This window comes from Mercenaria mercenaria, unplaced genomic scaffold (genome assembly GCF_021730395.1).
Source record: "Mercenaria mercenaria strain notata unplaced genomic scaffold, MADL_Memer_1 contig_4916, whole genome shotgun sequence".
Lineage (NCBI taxonomy): Eukaryota > Metazoa > Mollusca > Bivalvia > Venerida > Veneridae > Mercenaria > Mercenaria mercenaria.
Window position 1 is genome coordinate 1 of NW_026463184.1, and position 21,141 is coordinate 21,141.

General features: G+C 36.0%; 1 protein-coding gene across 1 annotated transcript in view; it reads left to right on the forward strand.

Moving 5' to 3' along the window:
- Positions 1–324: 324 nt before the first annotated feature.
- The window catches only part of LOC128554301 (uncharacterized), a gene marked incomplete at its 5' end in the record, with an annotated part of 57,829 nt that continues 37,012 nt past the window's right edge, over positions 325–21,141 (forward strand). The window contains 7 exons of the mRNA XM_053535559.1: positions 325–569; positions 3,928–4,064; positions 6,472–6,729; positions 7,074–7,195; positions 12,158–12,321; positions 12,509–12,597; positions 17,882–18,479. Of these exons, the coding sequence (XP_053391534.1) occupies positions 325–569; positions 3,928–4,064; positions 6,472–6,729; positions 7,074–7,195; positions 12,158–12,321; positions 12,509–12,597; positions 17,882–18,479 (1,613 nt within the window). The remainder of the gene's footprint in view (positions 570–3,927; positions 4,065–6,471; positions 6,730–7,073; positions 7,196–12,157; positions 12,322–12,508; positions 12,598–17,881; positions 18,480–21,141) is intronic.

The window sequence follows — 21,141 nt, forward strand, 5'->3', positions numbered from 1 at the left end:
GAAGTTATCAAATCCAAAAATCATGCAAGGGTACTAAACGTGAAATCGGACATTTACCTCAATATCTCAGCATTTACAGAAAGATGATGTTTTTCTACTATAAATAAATTGAGGCCCGTGTGTTTGATTGTGACATTTAATTATAGATTAAATCCTCTTGTGATAAACTGACCAGCTTGAACTGAGCAGGGCTGAAACCATCAGAGGTGAAGAGCAAGTGACACAAGTCATTGACACCTATCACACAACCACAGAAACCCTTTAGGTATGTTTGCAATTTATATAACTTTCCTTTTATCTTTAAAATGTTGACCACAACAAAAGATATAATTTCTGTTTAAAGAGGCTGGTGCAAAACACGCCAAAAGACCTAGAAGGCAACACAAACAAAACAAACATTTCAGTGTGGGACTTTGCTGGGCAGTATGCTTTCTATAACACCCATCAGGTGTTCCTCACAAGAAGGGCAATATACCTCATTGTCACAGATATGTCCAAAGATATAAGTGATGAAGTTGATGATACATGTTTCGAGGACTCAACGGGTGGACGGAAGTTACAGTTTGTAGGTGAGTTCTTTAATTTCAACTTATCACAACGTACTTTAGTGGAAACACTATATGATTTGCGCCCGACCGTCTTTCCGTGTGTCAGCATATCGTGTCCGGTCCACACTTTTATCATCCGTCAAGGGATTTTAATATTGCTTGGCACAAACGCTCTCAAGAATGAGGCGCAAAACTCTAAGGTCTAGGCACACTTGAAAGTCAAATGCCAACAGGACTTCTTTTCTGAATTCAACAATTCACCAAGATATTTTAAATACTTTGTACAAGTGTTTCCTATAATTAGATAACGAGTCATGCACAACTTAGCCTAAAGGGCAAGGTCACAGTTGGAGGTCAAATGTTAACATGGTATAAACATGGTCTGTTTCGTGTCTGGTCCAGAATTTAGCCAACCATCGAGGGATTATAAAATAATTTTTTGCACACACATTTTTACCAAAATCAGACAAGGTATCAATCTTAACAATCTTGACCACTAGCTAAAAAGTCAAGGTCACACTGAGAGGTCAAATGTCAATAGTTTTTTTCCTTTCAGGTCCATAGCTTTGTCGTCCTTGAAAGGATTTCAGTATTACTTGGCACAAAATTTCCCAATAATGAGACACCTGGTTGTTTGCAACACACAAACCCCTAGCTCAAAGGTCAAGATGACATTCAGAGGTCAGAGTTCAAAAGCTTTTTTTCCTGTCCGGTCAATAACTTTGCCAACCATCAAGGGATTCTAATGTTTCCCAAAATGATATCATTTGTAATGTGGTCATATGCAACAACCAAACTTCTAGCTAGAAGGTTAAAGGCACATTTGGAAGTCACAGAATAGGGTTTCTAGCTCACCTGAGCACAATATGCTCACTGTGAGCTATTGTGGTCACTCTATGTCTTTTGTCCATCATTTGTACTAATAATGTAACTTTTAGCACTCTAGAAATCACAATTCTAGCCAAATATTGGTGGTACTTCTTCAGAATATTACTCTTAATAAAGTCCCGGTGGAATCTTTTACTGGGTCATCTAGGGTAAAAAACTAGGTCACTGGGTCATTTTTATAGGAAAACTTTGTTAACATTCTAGATACCACGTTTTGTTCCTCATCTTCATGAGAATTTGTAAGAAGAGTTTCTCTGTATAATAGGATAACTGTAAAACTGGTTTACCTGAGATTTAAAATTAGATCACTAGGTCAAATCATAGATAAAGGCTGTTAACACAATAGAGGCTACATTTTCTGCTTGATCTTACTGAAACATTCTGAGAATGATTAAAACTTGGTTGCCAGGGGTAAAACCTGAGTCAATAGGTTAAGTCATAGAAATACCTCAACACACTAGAGGCCACATTTTCTTATAGATCATCATAAATCTTTGTCAGAATGTGTGTTTTTGTAAAATCTAGATCAAGTTTAAAACTTGGTGACAGAAGGTCTTAAACTAGGTGACTAGGTCAAATAAAACATTAGGTCAGAAAAAACATTATTAACACTCTAGAGGCCATATTTACTACTTGACATTTATGAAACTCTGTTAGAATGTTTGTCTTTTTCAAATCTAAGTCGGATTCAAAATTAGGTTACATGAGGAGTTAAACTTAGTCACTAGGTCAAATCATAAAACAAACAATCTAGAAGTCCAATTTTGTTATTGGTTTATTTATAAAGCTTTATCAGAATGTATGTCTCTGTATGTAGTTAAGGTCAAGTTCAAAACTGGATTATCTAGGTCAAAAACTAGGTCACTAGGTAAAATCATATTGTTGAAACTGGAGATTTTGGCGGTATAAAAGAAAGTGTAATCATATCCGGATATAATATTTTGGGTAAATATCGAGCTGTGTTATGAAATTTAAACATTAAAGTAACAGACATGATAGATATTATTGTAACAGAAATGATTCTAGAATTTATTTTTATAATACATACATAGAATCAATATCAGACTTATATTCTAGTGCTGAGGCATGACCTGAAAGTAAAAATATGAAGTGACAGTCATTCATACTTTGAATATTGTAATACTAAAAAGAATCTAGGTAATATTTAGAAATTGAAACATAAAATGTTCAGTTAGAAATCGCACCAAAGGCTGTATCAAGAGTCTACATTTTCAAAATTTCCTTGTGGTGATACCCCAAACCCTACTTGCAGGAGGGGGTATCCTCCCACACCCTACCCCCATATTGCCACTTTACAGTTTGATACATTTGCCCTTTTACCACCTGCCACAATGCCCATTTCAAAATCTGACTGCAGTTCAAAGCGGGAAGGAACACCCCTCCCCACACCCACCCTGCTACCGACCACGTAAAAATGGCTCAAACATTTTTTCAGCCCAGTCTGGGCCTGTCTGTCTACATGAATCAAAACGGATAATTGAAAGTAATTAGACTTGGGGACTACTGACATGGTTTTGAAGGGGTTAACAGGTCTGAAATAGAATAAATGATGGTTTTAACTAAAAAAGAACTGCATTTATTAATATTGGTTATCTTTTCCGAAATTGGTAGCTAGTCCAAGTAACTTCTTAGTTTCGAATGCGCAATTTTCCTGTCAGTGTAAACATTCATGACACTATATATTGACACTCAGCAACATTTACATATCTTTAAACGCAAAAGTAAGTATACTTTAAATTCACATCCCTTGTAATATGATTGAACAATACCTAGCGTGTGACACGGTTATTGCCAGGCCCCTTATCTGTAAAATATCTGAACAGTTCTTTCGTCCATCCGTTACAAGTTGTATGTGGCAATCCGCGCTATAAAATTTCAATATATAAATTTTCATATTCAAATTTTATCATGTGCGAATATATACCAGCCGATAATTGCCTGTTTTGGTAATGCCGGAGGCAAATGTTTACTGGAAAAATATTTATAGTCATGGGCAGTATCTTAGTGTCACCTGTCAAATTGTAGTTTGTACTTTCAACATTTTTATTTTTGGGAACCACTCTTCAATTTTAGAGAAATATATTGGGTTTAAATACTTGTATAATGTCAATCAAAGTTTTACTAGGCATCGATTGAATGTCCATTTCATCTATTGTAACAAAATCTCTGTTCAGTTGGGAAAAAAAACTAAAACCAAACTGAAACTGGTAGACTATACTACCAGTACATCAATCATTAGCCGACTCTCAGGCCCTTCAAGCCTTTGATTCAATCTCCGCTACCCTACCCACAATGTTGATTGTATAAAACGCAATAGAGTAAAGAAATTAATGTGTCATGCATTATATATGATTTACTAGTAATAAAAAGTAATAAAAAATCTGTAATTTATATTCTGACATTCTACTGTCAAATAGAATTTTGTGTAGGATATCAATTCAACAAAATTTAATGTTCTTTTTTATTTTAGATTTTGCAAGGTTTTGGCTTAATTCTATACACGAGTTTTGTAAATCAGAGAAAAAAGGCGAGCCACCAGTTCTACTTGTTGGAACATTTGCTGATAAGTATGCAAAAAGACAAAAAATCGATGAAACAAAATACCGGGTAAGCTACCATTTACCACACGTAGATGTATCAGTACAATTATTATATTTTCAATTGTAGAGTGCATTTAAAGTTAATAACCATCAACAAATACTTATCGAAACGGTAAAATGCAGTCAGAAGTTTGAAGTCCTTTACTTTCAATACGTTACGTTCGTCGTCCCGCGTCAACATTTTTACTTAAACATCTCCTACTCTGCAACTAATGGTAAGAATTACAATGAACTTGGTCAGTAGCATCCTGGCATTATTACTCCAGTGGTTCAGCTTGGCCCCTTTAAGAAATTGCCAGAGCTAAAATAGAAAAAAAAACACCTTTAAAGGACCTTCTCAAAAATCACATGTGAATCTTCACTAAACTTGGTGTAAGTTCCCCAGTGGTGTTTTTGTCACAGACCGTTCCAAGGCTGTGCCCCACTGTGTTCCTTTTTTTGTTAGCTCACCTGTCACATAGTGACAGGGTGAGCTTTTGTGATCACCCTTCGTCCGTCCGTCCGTCCGTCCGTCCGTCAATAATTTCTTGTGAACAAGATAGAGACCACATTTTGCAAGCTATTTTGAACAAACTTGTACAAAACTTGTATTGGCATGATATCTCAGTTCCTTTCGAAAACTGGCCAGATCCCATCATGGATTCTAGAGTTATTGCCCCTTAAAGGGTCAGAATTTGCTATTTTTGTGCGTCAACAATTTCTTGTCTGCACGATAGTGGTTTCATTTATGATTTTATTTTAACCAAACTTGCACACAACTTGTATCACCATAAGATCTTAGTTCCTTTCTTGAACTGGCAAGATGCCATAATGGGTTCCAGAGTTATGGCCCCTGAAGGGCCAAAATTAGCTATTTTGACCTTTTCTGCACAATAGCAGCTTCATTTATTATTTGATTATTTTTACCAAACTTGCACACAACTTGTATCACTGTAAGATCTTGGTTCCTTTCTTGAACTGGCCAGATTTCGTCATGGGTTCCAGAGTTATGGCCCCTGTAAGGGCCAAAATAAGCTATTTTGACCTTGTCTGCACAATAGCAGCTTCATTTATGATTTGAATTTAATTAAATTTGCAGAAAACTTGTGTCATCGTAAGATTGTGTCATCGTAAGATCTCGGTTCATTTCTTGAACCGACCAGATCCCATAATGGGTTCTAGAGTTATGGCCCCTAAAAGAGGCAAAATTAGATTGTTTGACCTTGTCTGCACAATAGCAGCTTCATTTATGATTTGATTTTAATCAAACTTGCACAAAACTTGTGTCACCATAAGATCTTGATTCCTTTCTTGAACCGACCAGATCCCATAACGGATTCCAGAGTTACGGCCCCTGAAAGGGCCAAAATTAGCTTTTTTGAACATTTGTACCAGATCTTAAAACTGACCTTCAGTGACCTTGAATGTGATCTACTGACCTACTTAATATTTTAGCATCAGTTTGGCATTTGAAACATGTAAATCATATTACCAGGTGCGCGATCCAGGGTCATCATGACCCTCTTGTTTCGTATATATGGTGTATTTCAAACTTTAAAATTTACACTTAAACAGCGATCGATTTTGAATTATAGTTTAGAAGGATGACAGGGGAATGATTGATAAATATATTCGATAAAGAAATAATCTTTGTTTTGCAATATTTTCAAACAAATATGGCCATAAACTTTATAACTGCCGAGATAAGCGTAGAGTTTTACATTAAACTTTTCCGTTTTGCCATAAAATGTTATCTTCTCAAGATTTAAATTAGGCTTTGGAAACTTCAGTCTTTACAGATAAGGGAAGAGAGGCGAATTTACCGAATATTTGTTTTTATAGACCAAAATGAGAATATTTACCCCGGTAAAATCAATCAAGCGCCGGACATATGCGGTTACCTAGTGTGTTTTGACTCGTTATTTGTCAACTTTTATGATGTTTTGGCAACTTCTGTTACACCTTTGGACATTTTTCACTAAAGCTTACAGGTATTATCAGTACAAAGCTTAGTTATGCATATTGTCCGGGTGTTCCACTTCAGTGTTTTTCAGCTCAGTTATGACCCTTGATTTGCCAAGTTCATTAATGTCTGTGCTTGCTTCTTCTCGCACACCACTGGTTGGAATTCCAAGAAACTTAACAGGACTGATGAATGCCATGCTTTATTGTGTTTATTTTTCAAATGTTGTGGTTCAGAGATTTTCAGAGATGAAAAACGATCTCTAGTTTTAGTGTTCAAGTCCTAAAACATCTCTTTATGCTTGGGCAGATACTGCATATGAATTCACTCTTCCGTAGAACTTAGGGAAACTTTGGTTAGAATTTGCTATTTGGAAAAAAAAAAAAATAGTGCCAAGCTGAAATAGACACTTTCATTTATTTCTTTTAAAATTGTAACAAAAGGGAGATAAAGTTATTTCTGTTTATTTTAGATGGGGAAAACCGACTTGGAGAAAAAGTATTTTCGCCCACTGAGGACGAAATTGGGTGACGGTGAAGCAAAATACCACATTTTAAAGCATTTCATGATTGACAACACCTTTACCGTAGACACGTCTGGTCAATTTGAAGAGCTTAAAAGGGAAATTTTGGAAATTTCTAAAAAACAAAGCTATATTGGTGACCTTATACCTACAAAATTTTTGCTGCTGGAGGAAGCCCTTAATAAGAAAAAAGAACAGGGAATAAAGGTTTTTTACTTGCTTATTCTGTTTCAGATATATAAAACTTCTTTTTCAGACATTTCATGTCATTTATAATTTATATATTCAAACATAATATTATTTTCAGTAATTCTCAGTGATAATTTGGTTTAAAACTAAATTTCTTAGACTGATGTTTCTGACCAATCATTATGAAAACACAATTTTGATAAGGGAAATAGCTCTTTCTTTGATAAAGTAATATATTCATACAACATAATTCATAAACCTGTATTCATACAGCCTTGATAGTTTTCTTTGTATTGTGATTTTATGTGGAGAATTGATCTCACTGTACTATTTTTGTTTATATGTAATTTATATTTCATTAGATATTAAATAAAGAAACAGATTTCTCAAAGTGCAACGAAGAATTACCTTTCAAACTTGATGAAAAAGAGGTGGCTGTGTTCTTGAAATTTTTTCACGAAGTTGGAAGTTTTATATATTTCAAGTAAGGTTTCACAAACTGTGTTTGCTATTATTTGCTTTGTTGCGTGCTATTTTTCCATTAGATTTTCCTGCAGATTGTATTATGAATGTAGTTTTAAAGTGTTGTTTGACAGCCGTAGAAAGTGGTTGCTTCTAATCATTCCTAATCGGGTACAACTGGTTTGATACGGAGATTGGCGAAAAGGTACGCAAACCGAAGTCTATTTTTATACACCCGAAGGGACGTATTATGTTTTGGTCCCGAAGTCAGTCTGTCTGTCCGTCCATTAGCAATTTCGTGTCCGCTCTGTAACTCTTGAACCCCTTGAAGGATTTCAAAGAAACTTGACACAAATGTTTACCAGACCGAGACAACGTGCAGAGCGCATGTTTTGGATGTGTTACTTCAAGGTCAAGGTCACACTTAGGGGTCAAAGGTCATATCAGTTTGTTTTGTGTCCGCTCTAAATTTTGAACTGCTTGAAGGATTTGAAAGAAACTTGGCACAAATGTTCACCACACTCAGACAACGTGCAGAGCGCATTTTTCGGATGACTTGCTTCAAGGTCAAGGTCACACTTAGGGGTCAAAGGTCAAATATGACTGCTTTGTGTATATTGCACTGCATTGCAGTGCTCTTGTTTTTATTTGGCAGATCCTTTTTAGCTCACCTGAGCACGAGCTTTTGTGATCGCCCTGTGTCCGTCGTCCGTCCGTCCGTCCGTCCGTCGTCAACAATTTGACTGTTAACACTCTAGAGGTCACAATTTTGGCCCTATCTTAATGAAACAGAATGTTACCCTCAATAAAATCTTGGACGAGTTTGATATTGGGTTATCTGGGGTCAAAAACTAGGTCACCAGGACAAATCAAAGGAAAAGCTTGTTAAATTTCTATAGGTCACAATTTTGACCCAATCTTAATTAAACTTGGTCAGAATGTTACCCTCAATAAAATCTTGGACGAATTTGATATTGGGTCATCTGGGTTCAAAAACTAGGTCACCAGGTCAAACCAAAGGAAAAGCTTGTTAACACTCTAGAGTGCACAGTTTTAGCCCAATCTTAATGAAACTTGGTCAGAATGTTACCCTCAATAAAAACTTGGACGAGTTTAATATTGGGTCATCTGGGGTCAAAAACTAGGTCATCAGGTCAAATCAAAGGAAAAGCTTGTTAACACTCTAGAGGCCACATTTATGACTGTATCTTCATCAAACTGAGTCAGAATGTTAATCTTGATGATATTTAGGTCCAGTTTGAATCTGGGTCATGTGGGGTCCAAAACTAGGTCACCGGGCCAAATCAAATGAAAAGTTAGTTAGCACTTTAGAGGCCACAATTATGATCATATCTTAATGAAACTTGGTCAGAATGTTAATCTTGACAATCTTTAGGTCAGCTTTCAATCTGGGTCAGAAGGGACCAAAAACTAGGTCACTAGGTCAAATCAAAGGAAAAGCTAGTTAACACTGTATAAGCCACATTTATGATCGTATCTTAATGAAACTTGGTCAGAATGTTAATGTTGATGATCTTAAGGTCAAAATTAAATCTGGGTCATGTGGGGTCAAAAACTAGGTCACCAGGTCAAATCAAAGGAAAAGCTTGTGAACACTCTATAGAGGCCACATTTATGACTGCATCTTAATGACACTTTGTCAGAATGTTGACCTTGATAATCTTCAGGTCAAGTTCGAATCTGGGTCATGTGGGATCAAAAACTAGGTCACCAGGTCAAATCAAATCAAAAGCTAGTTAACACTCTAGAGGCCACATTTATGACCATATTTTAATGAAACTTGGTCAGAATGTTAATGTTGATGATCTTTAGGTCAATAGGTCAGGTGAGCGATACAGGGCCTTCATGGCCCTCTTGGTCAGAATGATTACCTTGATGAAATCTAGGCCGAGTTCGAAAATGGGTCATCTGGGGTCAAAAACTAGGTCACTAGGTCAAATCAAGGAAAAACCTTGTGTATGCGATAGAGGCTGTATTTTTCAATTGATCTTCATGAAATTTTGTCAGAATGATTCCCTTGATAAAATCTAGGACCAGTTCGAAAATGGGTCACCCGGGGTCAAAAACTAGGTCACTAGGTCAAATTAAGGAAAAACCTTGTGTATGCGATAGAGGCTGTATTTTTCATTTTATCTTCATGAATTTTGGTCAGAATGATATCCTTGATAAAGTCTAGGCCGAGTTTGAAAATGGGTCATCTGGGGTCAAAAAGTAGGTCACTAGGTCAAATCAAGGAAAAACCTTGTGTATGCGATAGAGGCTGTATTTTTCAGTTGATCTTCATGAAATTTTGTCAGAATGATAACCTTGATGAAATCTAGGTCAAGTTCGAAAATGGGTCACCCTGGGTCAAAAACTAGGTCACTAGGTCAAATCAAGGAAAAACTTTGTGTATGCGATAGAAGCTGTATTTTTCATTTTATCTTCATGAATTTTGTCAGAATGATTACCTTGATGAAATCTAGGCCGAGTTTGAAAATAGGTTATCTGGGGTTAAAAAGTAGGTCACTAGATCAAATCAAAGAAAAACCTTGTGTGTGCGATAGAGGCTGTATTTTTCAACTGATCTTCATGAAATTTTGTCAGAATGATAATCTTGATGAAATCTAGGCCAGTTTTGAAAATGGGTCATCTGGGGTCAAAAACTAGGTCACTAGGTCAAATCAAAGAAAAACCTTGTGTATGCGTTAGAGGCTGTATTTTTCAATTGATCTTCATGAATTTTGGTCAGAATGTTTGTCTATTTGATATCTAGATGGAGTTTGAATATGGGTCATATGGGATAAAAAACTAGGTCACCCGGTCAAATTAAAGAAAAACATTGTGTATGCAATAGAGGCTGCATTTTACACTGGGTTCACATAAAATTTAGTCAGAATGATTGCCTTGACGAAATCTAGGTCAAGTTAGAATATGGGTCATCTGTGGTCAAAAACTAGGTCACTAGGTCAAATCAAAGAAAAACCTTTGTATATGCAATAGAGACTGTATTTTTCAATTGATCTTCATGAAATTTGGTCAGAATGCTAGCCTTGATGAAATAAAGGACAAGTTTAAGTATGGGTCATCTGGGGTCAAAAACTAGGTCGCTAGGATATATCAAAGAAAAACGTTTTGTATGCGATAGAGGCTGTATTTTTTAATCAAGATTGATGAAATTTAGTCAGAATGATTGCCTTGATCAAATCTAGGTCAGATTCGAATGTAGGTCATCTTAGCTCAAAAACTAGGTCACTAGGTCAAATTGAAGAAAATGCTTGTTTACACTTAAGAGACCACATTTTTGATCCAATCAACTAGGCCAAAAGAGTTAAAACTTAGCGGGATGACTGGACATGCCAAGTAGATGATCCCTATTGCAGCCAACCATCAATGTCTCTTTGACTTTCGCTCCTGACCCCTATTGACTTCTTGCCTATAGGACTTTGCATTGGGGGAGACATGCGCTTTTTTTACAAAAGCAGTTTCTAGTTCTGAACTATAGTTTCAGGGAAGACATTTAGGTAAAATGATGACGTAGAACGCCGGATTATCTACATATAATAGCACATCCTGAACGCAGTTTAGCTGAGATCAAAAGCTGTGAAAGTCTCACAATATGTCATCACTGTACTTGTTAAAGTACTTCACCATCGTGCCATCGCGTTATCACCATCGTACCATCGCGTTTTCACCATCGTGCTATCGCGTTATCACCGTCGTACCATCGCGTTTTCACCATCGTGCCATCGCGTTATCACCATCGTACCTTGCCGGTTTCACCATCGTACCATCGCGTTTTCACCATCGTACCAACGCCTTCCGGTTTGAAATGCGTAGTTCCGTGCACTTGTATTTTTTGTCAACAATAGATGAATGTATCTCAATGTATCTTGCGAGAAGAAATTTACCATTTAGATTCTGCTGTTTTGCAAAATGTCAGTTTACAAAATGTTCAGTGCTCCGTTCATTAAACCTGTGCAAAATCATCAAGGCCACGTCCTTTGTATTTTATGTATGCATGGAAGTAAATAAAAAGCTGGGTGTAATAGTCACATGATATTATTCAAACTCAGCTTATTCTTCTTAGAATGCATACTACGCATAGTGCAATGTGGAAATGAGATTGTATCAAGCCTGTATATTACTGACACATATAATGTACCACTGCGCATGACCACCGGAAGGCGATGGTACGATGGTGAAAATGCGATGGTACGATGGTGATAACTCGATGGTACGATGGTGAAAACGCGATGGTACGATGGTGAAAATGCGACGACACGATGGTGAAAACGCGACGATACGATGATGAAAACACGATGGTGAAAACGCGATGGCACGATGATGAAAACACGATGGTACGATAATACGATGGTGAAAACGCGATGGTACGATGACGAAAACGCGAGATTACATCGGCATTTCACCATCGTACCATCGCATCATCGCGATTTCATCATTGTGCCATCGCGTTTTCACCATCGTACCATCGTTGTTTCATCATCGTGCCATCGCATCATCGCATTTTCGTCATCGTACCATCGTACATCACGGTTAAGGATTCACTAAAATGTCACGATTGTCCAAACGGAACACCGTAGTATACTGAGAAAAATATTTCATTGTCTTAACAATGGTTTAGGGCTATGAGTCATTTAATGATAAATTATAGATTTACATTAAAATGCTCACTGTATGTCATTGGTACTTTACACAGGTTGTCCTATAAATCCCAGTCGTTTAAATATACAAATGTACATATATTTAAGTAAAGTCAGGCCCTTGGGAGAACCAGAATGTGGTGTTTATTGGGATGTGGTCTTTATTCACTATTCACAGATTAAAATACACTGTACATGTTAAAATTGGAAACAAAACCTGTGGTCTTTTGAGCCATGTGGTCTCTGTTCAGAGGTGGTCTTTAACACTGGTTGAGTGTATATATTTGCCATATTAAGGATGAGAATTTGTTTCATTGCAGTGAAAACAGTCTGAAAGACTATATTCTGCTAGACCCTCAGTGGTTGATTGATGCCTTCAAAGAATTAATTACAGCAGAAGAGTTTATGCCTAATGAAGATTCAGAAACATTTGAAATATGGCAGCAGTTTAATGAAACAGCAATACTGAAAAAAGACTTGATTGGTATGTATTGGGATTTTTTCCATATAAAACAATAAAATATGGTGCCCAATAAATAAAAGCCAGTTTATATTATGTAAGCAAAATAGAATTGTCAATGTATGAAAGTGCATGACTGAGTGATATATTCGTAGAGAACTTGTTCTAAATAGAAATTAAAAAGAGTTTAAAACATCAGTTTTTTTCTTAGACACATGTTGGAAAGGCATGACGATGTCAGAAAGAACACTACTGTTAGAATATATGGAAAAGTTTGGATTGATCGTCAAGGACAGAGAGGTAAATGAAATTATTTTAATTTTGGTAATAGATATTTACATCTACAGTTAATTTAATATATCTTTCATGGAATAATTGCTGAAAGGGCTTTTCTTGGCATTCATTCATTCCCAGACATGACGATTTTGTAAATTTGATTTTTTATTAGGAAACCACGTTTCCTTTCTTTACGATGCCCAATTCCTCAAAAGATTTTGGGTTTATTTCTCTTCTCATATCAACTGTTAGCCCATCTATAGATCTATTGGGCTGCCAGAATTTTATGATCTGAAACCGCGAAACCTTTGATAAACAACGCACGAATAGTAGACATAATAACACTAAACGATTTTATTGTAATTATTTCAAATTTCACAAAACTGATACCTTTGTGATGATGTCAAATATAAACATTTTTCCGGGCGTAAATAAAGATATTACACGTTTTATTCTATGAAACGATTTTAGTGGATTTGTGTGTGCCCGATTTAAATACTTCGCCTAAAAGCCACTTTCGAGAATTCATATAGGTTGTTTTTGTCACTCGTATATCACTACTTATTTTGTAAATTCTGTATTCCAGTTATTTTCAGAAATATTTAGTTGTTAAAAAGAATGCTGCTTTAGATTTAACTGAAGGACAATCTTGGCTTAGTTATTAATGCTAGTAACTTGTTGAACAAGTATAAGTTCAAAATTACTGTGTTTTAACATTTGAAAGATCTAGGCGGGCTGGACAAAAGCACAGCGGTAGTTTTGAACAGTAGAAACTTTTGGCTGTAAATGTCGAAGTCACACCTGTACAGAAATCTATTTTTACAACATTCAAAATGGCCGCCATTTAAAAATATTATTTGAATTAGATTTAGTTTTCATTTCATTTTTGATGCATATATGTGTGAAAAATTATTTATACTTACTTCCTATGGCCAGGAGATTCATTTACCTGAAGATATGTCAATTTTCACATTTGTATGTCTGTTCGTCCGACCGTACATAACATGATGTAAGTGTAAAATCTTTATTTTTTGGCAAAACTTTAAATTGTTTTTCGCATATAGAAATATAATGTAATTTTTGGTTTTATTTTATTTTGATCTGAGAAAGTGAATGATAAGTCTATTTATCATATTTATACGCCAGTTTTGAAAAAAAGGGGACATATTTTGTGACGGCGATTTCGTGCGTGCGTCCGTCCGTCTGTCTGTCTATCCGTCTTTATTCGTGTCCTGAGCATAATTCTGCCATTTCGATATGGAGGTCTCCGAACATAATTACATGCTGTATTCACCATGGCTATCAGGCCATGAGCATTGAATATATTTAGCAATGGCATAGAACGGTTAACTGCGCGGGATGAAGATATTGGAAACCCTTTGCTGATTAGCTACTCCGTGTTTCACCATTGCAGATGTGGTAGCTTTTTTGTAAAATAATGACAATACGAATGTATTTGAAGCAGGCACTGCAATTCATGCAGTATCTGTCTCAGTTGGAGGTACGTCTGTATAATGAGCGAAAATACCTGCTGTTGCCTTCAGAGATTCTGGAACAAAATAATTCCTGAACCATGGAAATAGTCCTTTGTAATTTGACCGGACGGATTGTGATCAATGCTGTCCAGTGTTAAATAGTAGGCAGACCTTTTATAAGAAACTGAAGGGCAAAAAAAATCTATATTTGCTACTGATTAACAGACTGAATTTGACAACTGTTTGCCCAATAGACAGATATAATCTGCTTACATGACAAACAAATATCTAGTCTATAGAGCTGGTCCAGAAATTTGAGATCGTGTTCTTGCATGAATATGACGTTCAATTCAATAAAATTATAGTGTTATGGGCGGAATGTGAATATGTTTTTCATATGTTGCATTTTGTTTTTAGTCTCTATAACACTATTTAATCATTTGACATGTTTTCAAACATGGTTGCGTGTCTGTACTGTCTTGATCATCCAATCTAATTTCATGCAGAATCATAGAAACAATGATTTTAAGATACATAGTTTAAGACATGTTTTGGTAGTTATCACCAAACGATTCTTGCAACTGGAAAGATTGAGTATTTTGGATATCATTTCGGACAAAATTGGCAGCCAACGTTTTCACTAAAAACATTTTAACGATATATTGTTACATGTCTTGCATGCCAGTTTTGAAAATGGAACATTATGTTCGACATCATTTTGTCATTGAGGTTCAACAAAAGTTTGTATTAAGCATTCTTTAGAACGAACTGTATTTAACGTAAGTTATATAAGGGAAACAACTATGCGGTTACTCATTCTTATAAGTCCCCTACCAGTGGAACACCGGAGGGAACTGTAGAAAATGCACTATGTCCGTCCGTCCACAAATCTGGATCATGCGATAACTAAAAAGTATTGATACTAGGTTTATAGAATTATGTATGTGTATAGAGGGTAATATGTAAATTATGTACATACACGACTTATGCTTGTGGGTCAAAGGTCAAAATCTCCATTACTGAATGTCACGTAAAATTGTTTCTGCTGCATTACTTTTATATGCATTGATGGATTGTCTTAGTGCTACACCCAAACGTACCTCCAAATGAGACAATGTGTTAACGCATGATCTATGCTTGTCGAGTAAAGGTCAGGGTCACTATGCAAGGTCAAGTAAAAATTTTTTTCTGTTCCATTACTTTTAATTTCATTCAAGGATTTTTAGCACTACACAGAAATGATTAAACTATGTGTCGCGTACGTGGCCCAAAGTTGTCGGTCAAAGGTCATGTTCACTATTGAAGGTCATGTTAATTTTTTTCACCGGTAGGGAACTTCATTCTTGCCACTGCAATACCCGGTCACTTGTTTATTGACAACTGTGTAGCAAAAGGACCTTTTTAGTTGTTTATTTTAAATACATTTGACAATACATTACTATTATTTTTTTCCTTTTAGCTTGTAATTATTTTATATGTGCCGCATCTCCATGTGACTGCTTCATTTATACATGATATACGAAAGATATGAAAATGATAAAGAATAATACATTCAAGTTCAATATTTTTGTTTGCTTCCATAAGTCGCAAGCTTTAAGCTACGAATAAGATTATTGTTAAAGAACCAGAATGCAGGAACCACTTAGAATTGCAGTTTCAGTTTAATTTATTATAAAGTAGCTGACGGCCATTTTGAATATGCTGTTAATAGAAATACACAAAATACTGACCATGGTTATTTGTTAAAAGTGTTTAACATGCCAAAATATCAATTATCGAGATATTTTGTAATGCCTTTGTTTATCGTTTCGTCTTGCATCAGATAAAACCATTACGTATTCATTTTGCGTACGGACGGACAAACTAAGTTAGTTCAGATAAAGCCACATAGATTACAACTGATCATCAGTATTACTTATATATTTAGTAATTGATTAAAACCTGTGAAAACGAAACGAATAACTAAAATTAGGGAAATTACAGTTTTTTGTAAGGCGGCAATTTAGAATTTTCTAAAAACAGAATTCCAAATTGCTGTGGCCTTCACCTTCGCCTGTACAGACGAAATTCTCATACTGGTCCAAACTATCCCAAAATGTTATGGTTTCGTACAGTCTGTCTATATTTTTCTTATTTTATGAAGGACTGGAACTTACCTCTATGGATTTACATGTTTTATTAGCCTATTAAAGGAAACTGGACGTATTATGTTTCCGTCCTTTAAGGTAGACTTGGCACATAGAGTGCACTTCTACACATGTGTGTCCATTTAAGGCCCACTATATTGGTTACTAAGTTTACTTATTCTGTAGCTTTGGTTATTGTTTCTAAAGGGGCTACTAATTACTAGCAAATTATTCACATGTAACTAGTTAAGTATGTTTTGGTAGCAAAGATCTTACCGCGCCGATAGCCTTGTGGTAAAGCGTCCGCTTCGAGTGCAGGAGGTCATGGATACGATCCCCGGCCACGTCATACTAAAGACGTGAAAATAGTACTAGTAGCTCCTTTGCTTGGCAATCAGCATTAAAGGGAATTCCTATAGTTTTTTATGCGCATCTTTCTGCGCAGTCGACACTTTCTATGGAAAACTGAACTGAAGTCAACATTTGTTGAAACATGTTACAGACAATCTTAAATATGAGGAATTTTGAATGAAATAACATTTTTGATAAGTTATATCAGTAATCAAATGTTGATACTGGTTTATGTTGTATTGACAAGTATCATGCCTGACAGGTATCTTGCTATTTTTGTGGTTGTGTTTTCACATCGCATGTTAGTACAAAGACAGTGTTGTTCATATAATGTAAGATAATTGACTTAGTACTGATAAGACAATATCACCTTTCAGATTATTTAGTATTCAATTATAGAAAGAATTAAGAATTTTTAAAACTTTTTTTTTTAACTTTTAGCAGACATACATGTAATCAATTTGGCCATCTTCGCGCCATTTCCGTCCGAACAGGTGTTGTATTCTAGCGGTCTTAACATAAAATTTAGCCTGGTGACCCATACATTTTTAGCCATTTTTGTGCTCACAATACAATTATCTATACACAAGAAGAAAAAGAAAAAATTCTATGAAAGAGTTTTTTCAAAATTTAAAAAAAAAATATTCTTCACCATGGGTATTTTTCATTGAAAAAAGTTCACAAAAGTAAATATGAAACAATATTTTTTTCATTTGTACCCATTATTGTAAGGATAGAGTATTACAAATATGACTATGATATCAAATAAGTATATAATAAAATCTGTAAAAAGAAAAAACCGTATTGTGCTGCCTGGATGTATATTTTGGTTGGTATTTATAAAAAAGCAGAAAATTATGAAATGTTGAAAAATCGCTGGCAGTTTCAGCAACAGTGGGTGTGTTCAAAACATTTTTTCACAAAAACAAGCCTGGTGACCTATTGTTTTTATTTGTTCATTGTTTTCAGCACAAATTTTCCTATCATATATGTGAATTAAAAAAAATTCTATGAAAGGAAAAAAACTATAGGAATTCTCTTTAAAAGGGAAACTGGCCTCTTCTCTCAAACCCTTGTAGCGATGATTTCCATCAAGAATCGGGTTTTGAGAGTGATTAATGTAAGTTGTAAAACTTGCTTCATACTCGACCTAAAATCAACCAATTTTTGGGGAAGGTATGGCCCCTTTGACATAAGATTTATACAACAGGTCTATCTTTCGCACAGGAAGGCGGTGTAACGGGGGTATTATTTAGTCTGCAGAAAAGCAAATATTTCTAGTTATGAAACCTAAGACAATATGCAGCTGGGTTGCCAAGACATACATTCAAAGTCAAAACATTGAACGTTTTTCAGAAACAAGATTCATATTTTGCTCCCTGTATACTCAAGCAAGCTCCGTCAGAAGATTTGCTGAAGCTCGGGGACATCAAGAAAAGGAAGTGTCATTTTTCCGCTGATGGGACGACCTTTACCAGCAAGTTATGCTATACAACAAAATCAAAGTTTATTCCACTGGCCATTTTCAACAGACTGCTTGTAGAGTGCGTATCAAGATGGAATATTCGTAGAGAAAAGAATCGCGAGACTGGAGAAGAACGCGTAGACATATATTGCGGTTGTGGGATATTTAGGCTACGAAGCGCTCATATTCTATATGTACATTTCCGTAATAACGTTGTGCAGATTTGGATTGTGAGATGTAGTGATAATTTACCATCAAAAGAAATATGTCTCGATGTTAAAAAGCGTATGGACGAATTCTTTGAAAAGGTTTTCAAAAAGTGTGAAGTTGAATGTCACTTCAAATGTCCCACTGCACCCTCTTGGGAAAATGCAATGCATACACTTGATGAACTTAAACAAGGCAACTCAGTATTGTGTGATTATCACAATTATGAGTTAACAAGCCTCGACTTGACAGGCTGTTGGTTTTCAGATGATAGAAATGACGGTAAGAGTTTATATTATACCAAGCTTTGAAAATGAGATAGAAATATAGAAATGCAGTCGGGTCCGCCCGCTTAGCTCAATAGGGAGATCACATACTACATACCATTTGGACTTGAGTTCAATCCCTGGACGGGGTGTATGTTCTCCATGATTTTCTAGAAGGCATTGAACTTAAAATATTTCGCCCTCCATCTCTGATTTACATGGAAAAATGGCAGTTACTTGCGGAGAATAGGTTAGTACTGGTAAAGAATCCTGAAACACTGTTTTGGTTAAATTCCAGACATTACATAACTGAAACATTGTTAAAAGAAAATTGTGCTCAACCAAAAAGAAACAAATCAACAATGAAACGCATTCTGCTCATCTCACTTTTTGTTGCAACTGTAGCCCAATCTGACTCAAGTACTTGATCTTCTAAACGAAGATCTGAGAATGACCAATTCACATTCGTCTTCTGTAGATTTCCGATATTGCTATTTTTATTTTCTTAAATCTAGTTTAATTTGAACTAATTAGACTACTTGTTTTAACAAGCATTTGAACCATCAAAATAGCGTCGAATGTCAAAGGGTGAGAAAAATGTGTCCTATATAGTAGAAACTTTAGAAATCTTCTTGTATGAAACTGCAGGTCCAATTTTGACATAATTTCACACATATGGTCTTTGTGTGATCATCTACCAAAATTGTTCAGTTACTCCGATTCCTTAAAGACATGACCCCCAGCGGGCGTTGTCTATTTTTCCTATATGTAAACTCTTCTTGTATGAAACTGCCGGCTAAATTTCAAAATAATTTCCCACAAAAGGTCCTTATGTAACCTTCTGTCAAGGTCGTTCAAATTATTACGCTATGTTACTTTTCCCTATATTAAATTGTTCTATGAAACTTCTTGTCCGATTTTTATAAGGCTGTTTTGGAAACACGAGACGCATTACGTGACTGCGTATGCGTCTCCGTCAGTCTGTTCATCATAATTCGTTTCCGGAGCATAACTTAATAACCATTAAATGTATTTACTTTAAACTTGGCATTTAGGTAGATGGCAATAAGACAATATTCAGATCCTCGAGCTGGCTCTGTAGGTCAAATGTCAAGGTCACAAAATGAGATAAAAGGTCAAATCTGGCCATCGTTTTTCATGTCCAGAGGATAACTGAAAAAACGCGCTAATTATTGACTTTTCACTTGGCTTGTAGGTAGGTGGCTATGAGTCAATGTGCAGAACTTATGAACCAGAAGGACATTATTTGAGGTTAAAGATATGTTTTATTTTGTGTCTGGAACATAACTTATTAACCACTAAAGGTGTTGACTTCAAACTTGGGATGTAGTTAGGTGATGATGAGACGATGTAGAGAGTGCATGAACCAGAGGTCAGATGTTATAGGTATTGACTTGAAACTTGGAATATAGGCAGGTGGACATGACGACGATGTACAGAGTGCAACAATCTACATTTCGGCCCCATCCAAAAAAGAAAAAACAACAATAAAATTTGTTAGTATAATTTAAATGCTCCTTTAAATTTTGCTTCTATCCTTCTCTGATATAAACATTCGGGCGTATGTTGCCCAGCTTGGCTGAGCTCTTGTTACTTTAATATCTTCTTCTCTGAAACAATTTGTCCTTTATAAGGCCCCACCGAACTAAAGATAGAATCACCTTTGAATAAAACCTTTCCATTAACTACTTGATGGATCTTCATCAAACTTGGCAAGAAGTATCATTGCGAGGTCCGCTTCCAATTTTGTCCAAATAGGTGTTTGGGGTGTAGGGGGCAGCACTTGTCCACATTTAGATGACATTTAGGTAGATTGTGATGAGGCGATGTGTAGAGTGCATGAACCAGGGCGGTTGGCCAAAGTCAATGTGAAATATGCCCATCATATTTCCTGTCCAGAGCATAATTAAAAATATATTAAAGATATTGACTTGAAAACTTTGAATATAGGCAGGTGTTGATGCAGACTGCAGCAGTCTACACTGGACCTTAGTCCCCTGTCCAGTCCCTTTTCCACTCCCACCAAAAATATTTTCTTCATTTAGTTTCTCGCCATAAAGTTTTCTGTCCCCTCTACCCTCACCATTTTAGCTCACCTGAGCCAAGGGCTCATGGTGAGCTTTTGTGACCAGTCAATGCCTGTCGTCCATCGTCCGTCGTGCGGTGTCAGTCGTCCGTCGTGTGTCCGTCAACATTTTCTAAAAAGATCTTCTTGAAAACCACTGGGCAAAATTACACCAAAATGCACAGGAATGGTCCTTGGGTGGTCCCCTTTCGTAATTGTTAAAATAGTTTTATTCCATGCAGAATCCAGGTTGCCGTGGCAATCGAAATGAAAAACTTTAAAAATCTTCTTGTCCAAAACTGCAAGGTATAGGGCCTTGATATTTGGCATGTGACATCATCAAATGGTCCTCTATGACGATTGTTCAAATTGTGCCCCTGGGATGAAAAGAGGCCCCACCCCTGGGGTCCCAAGTTTTACATAGACTTAAATAGGAAAAAAACTTCAAAAATCTTCTTGTCTGAAACTACTAGACCTAGGCCTTTGATATTTTATGAAGCATTGCCTTGTGGTTCTCTATGAAGATTGTTCAAATTGTGCCCCTGGGGTGAAAAGAGGCCCTGCACCGGGGTTCCCAAGTTTTACATAGACT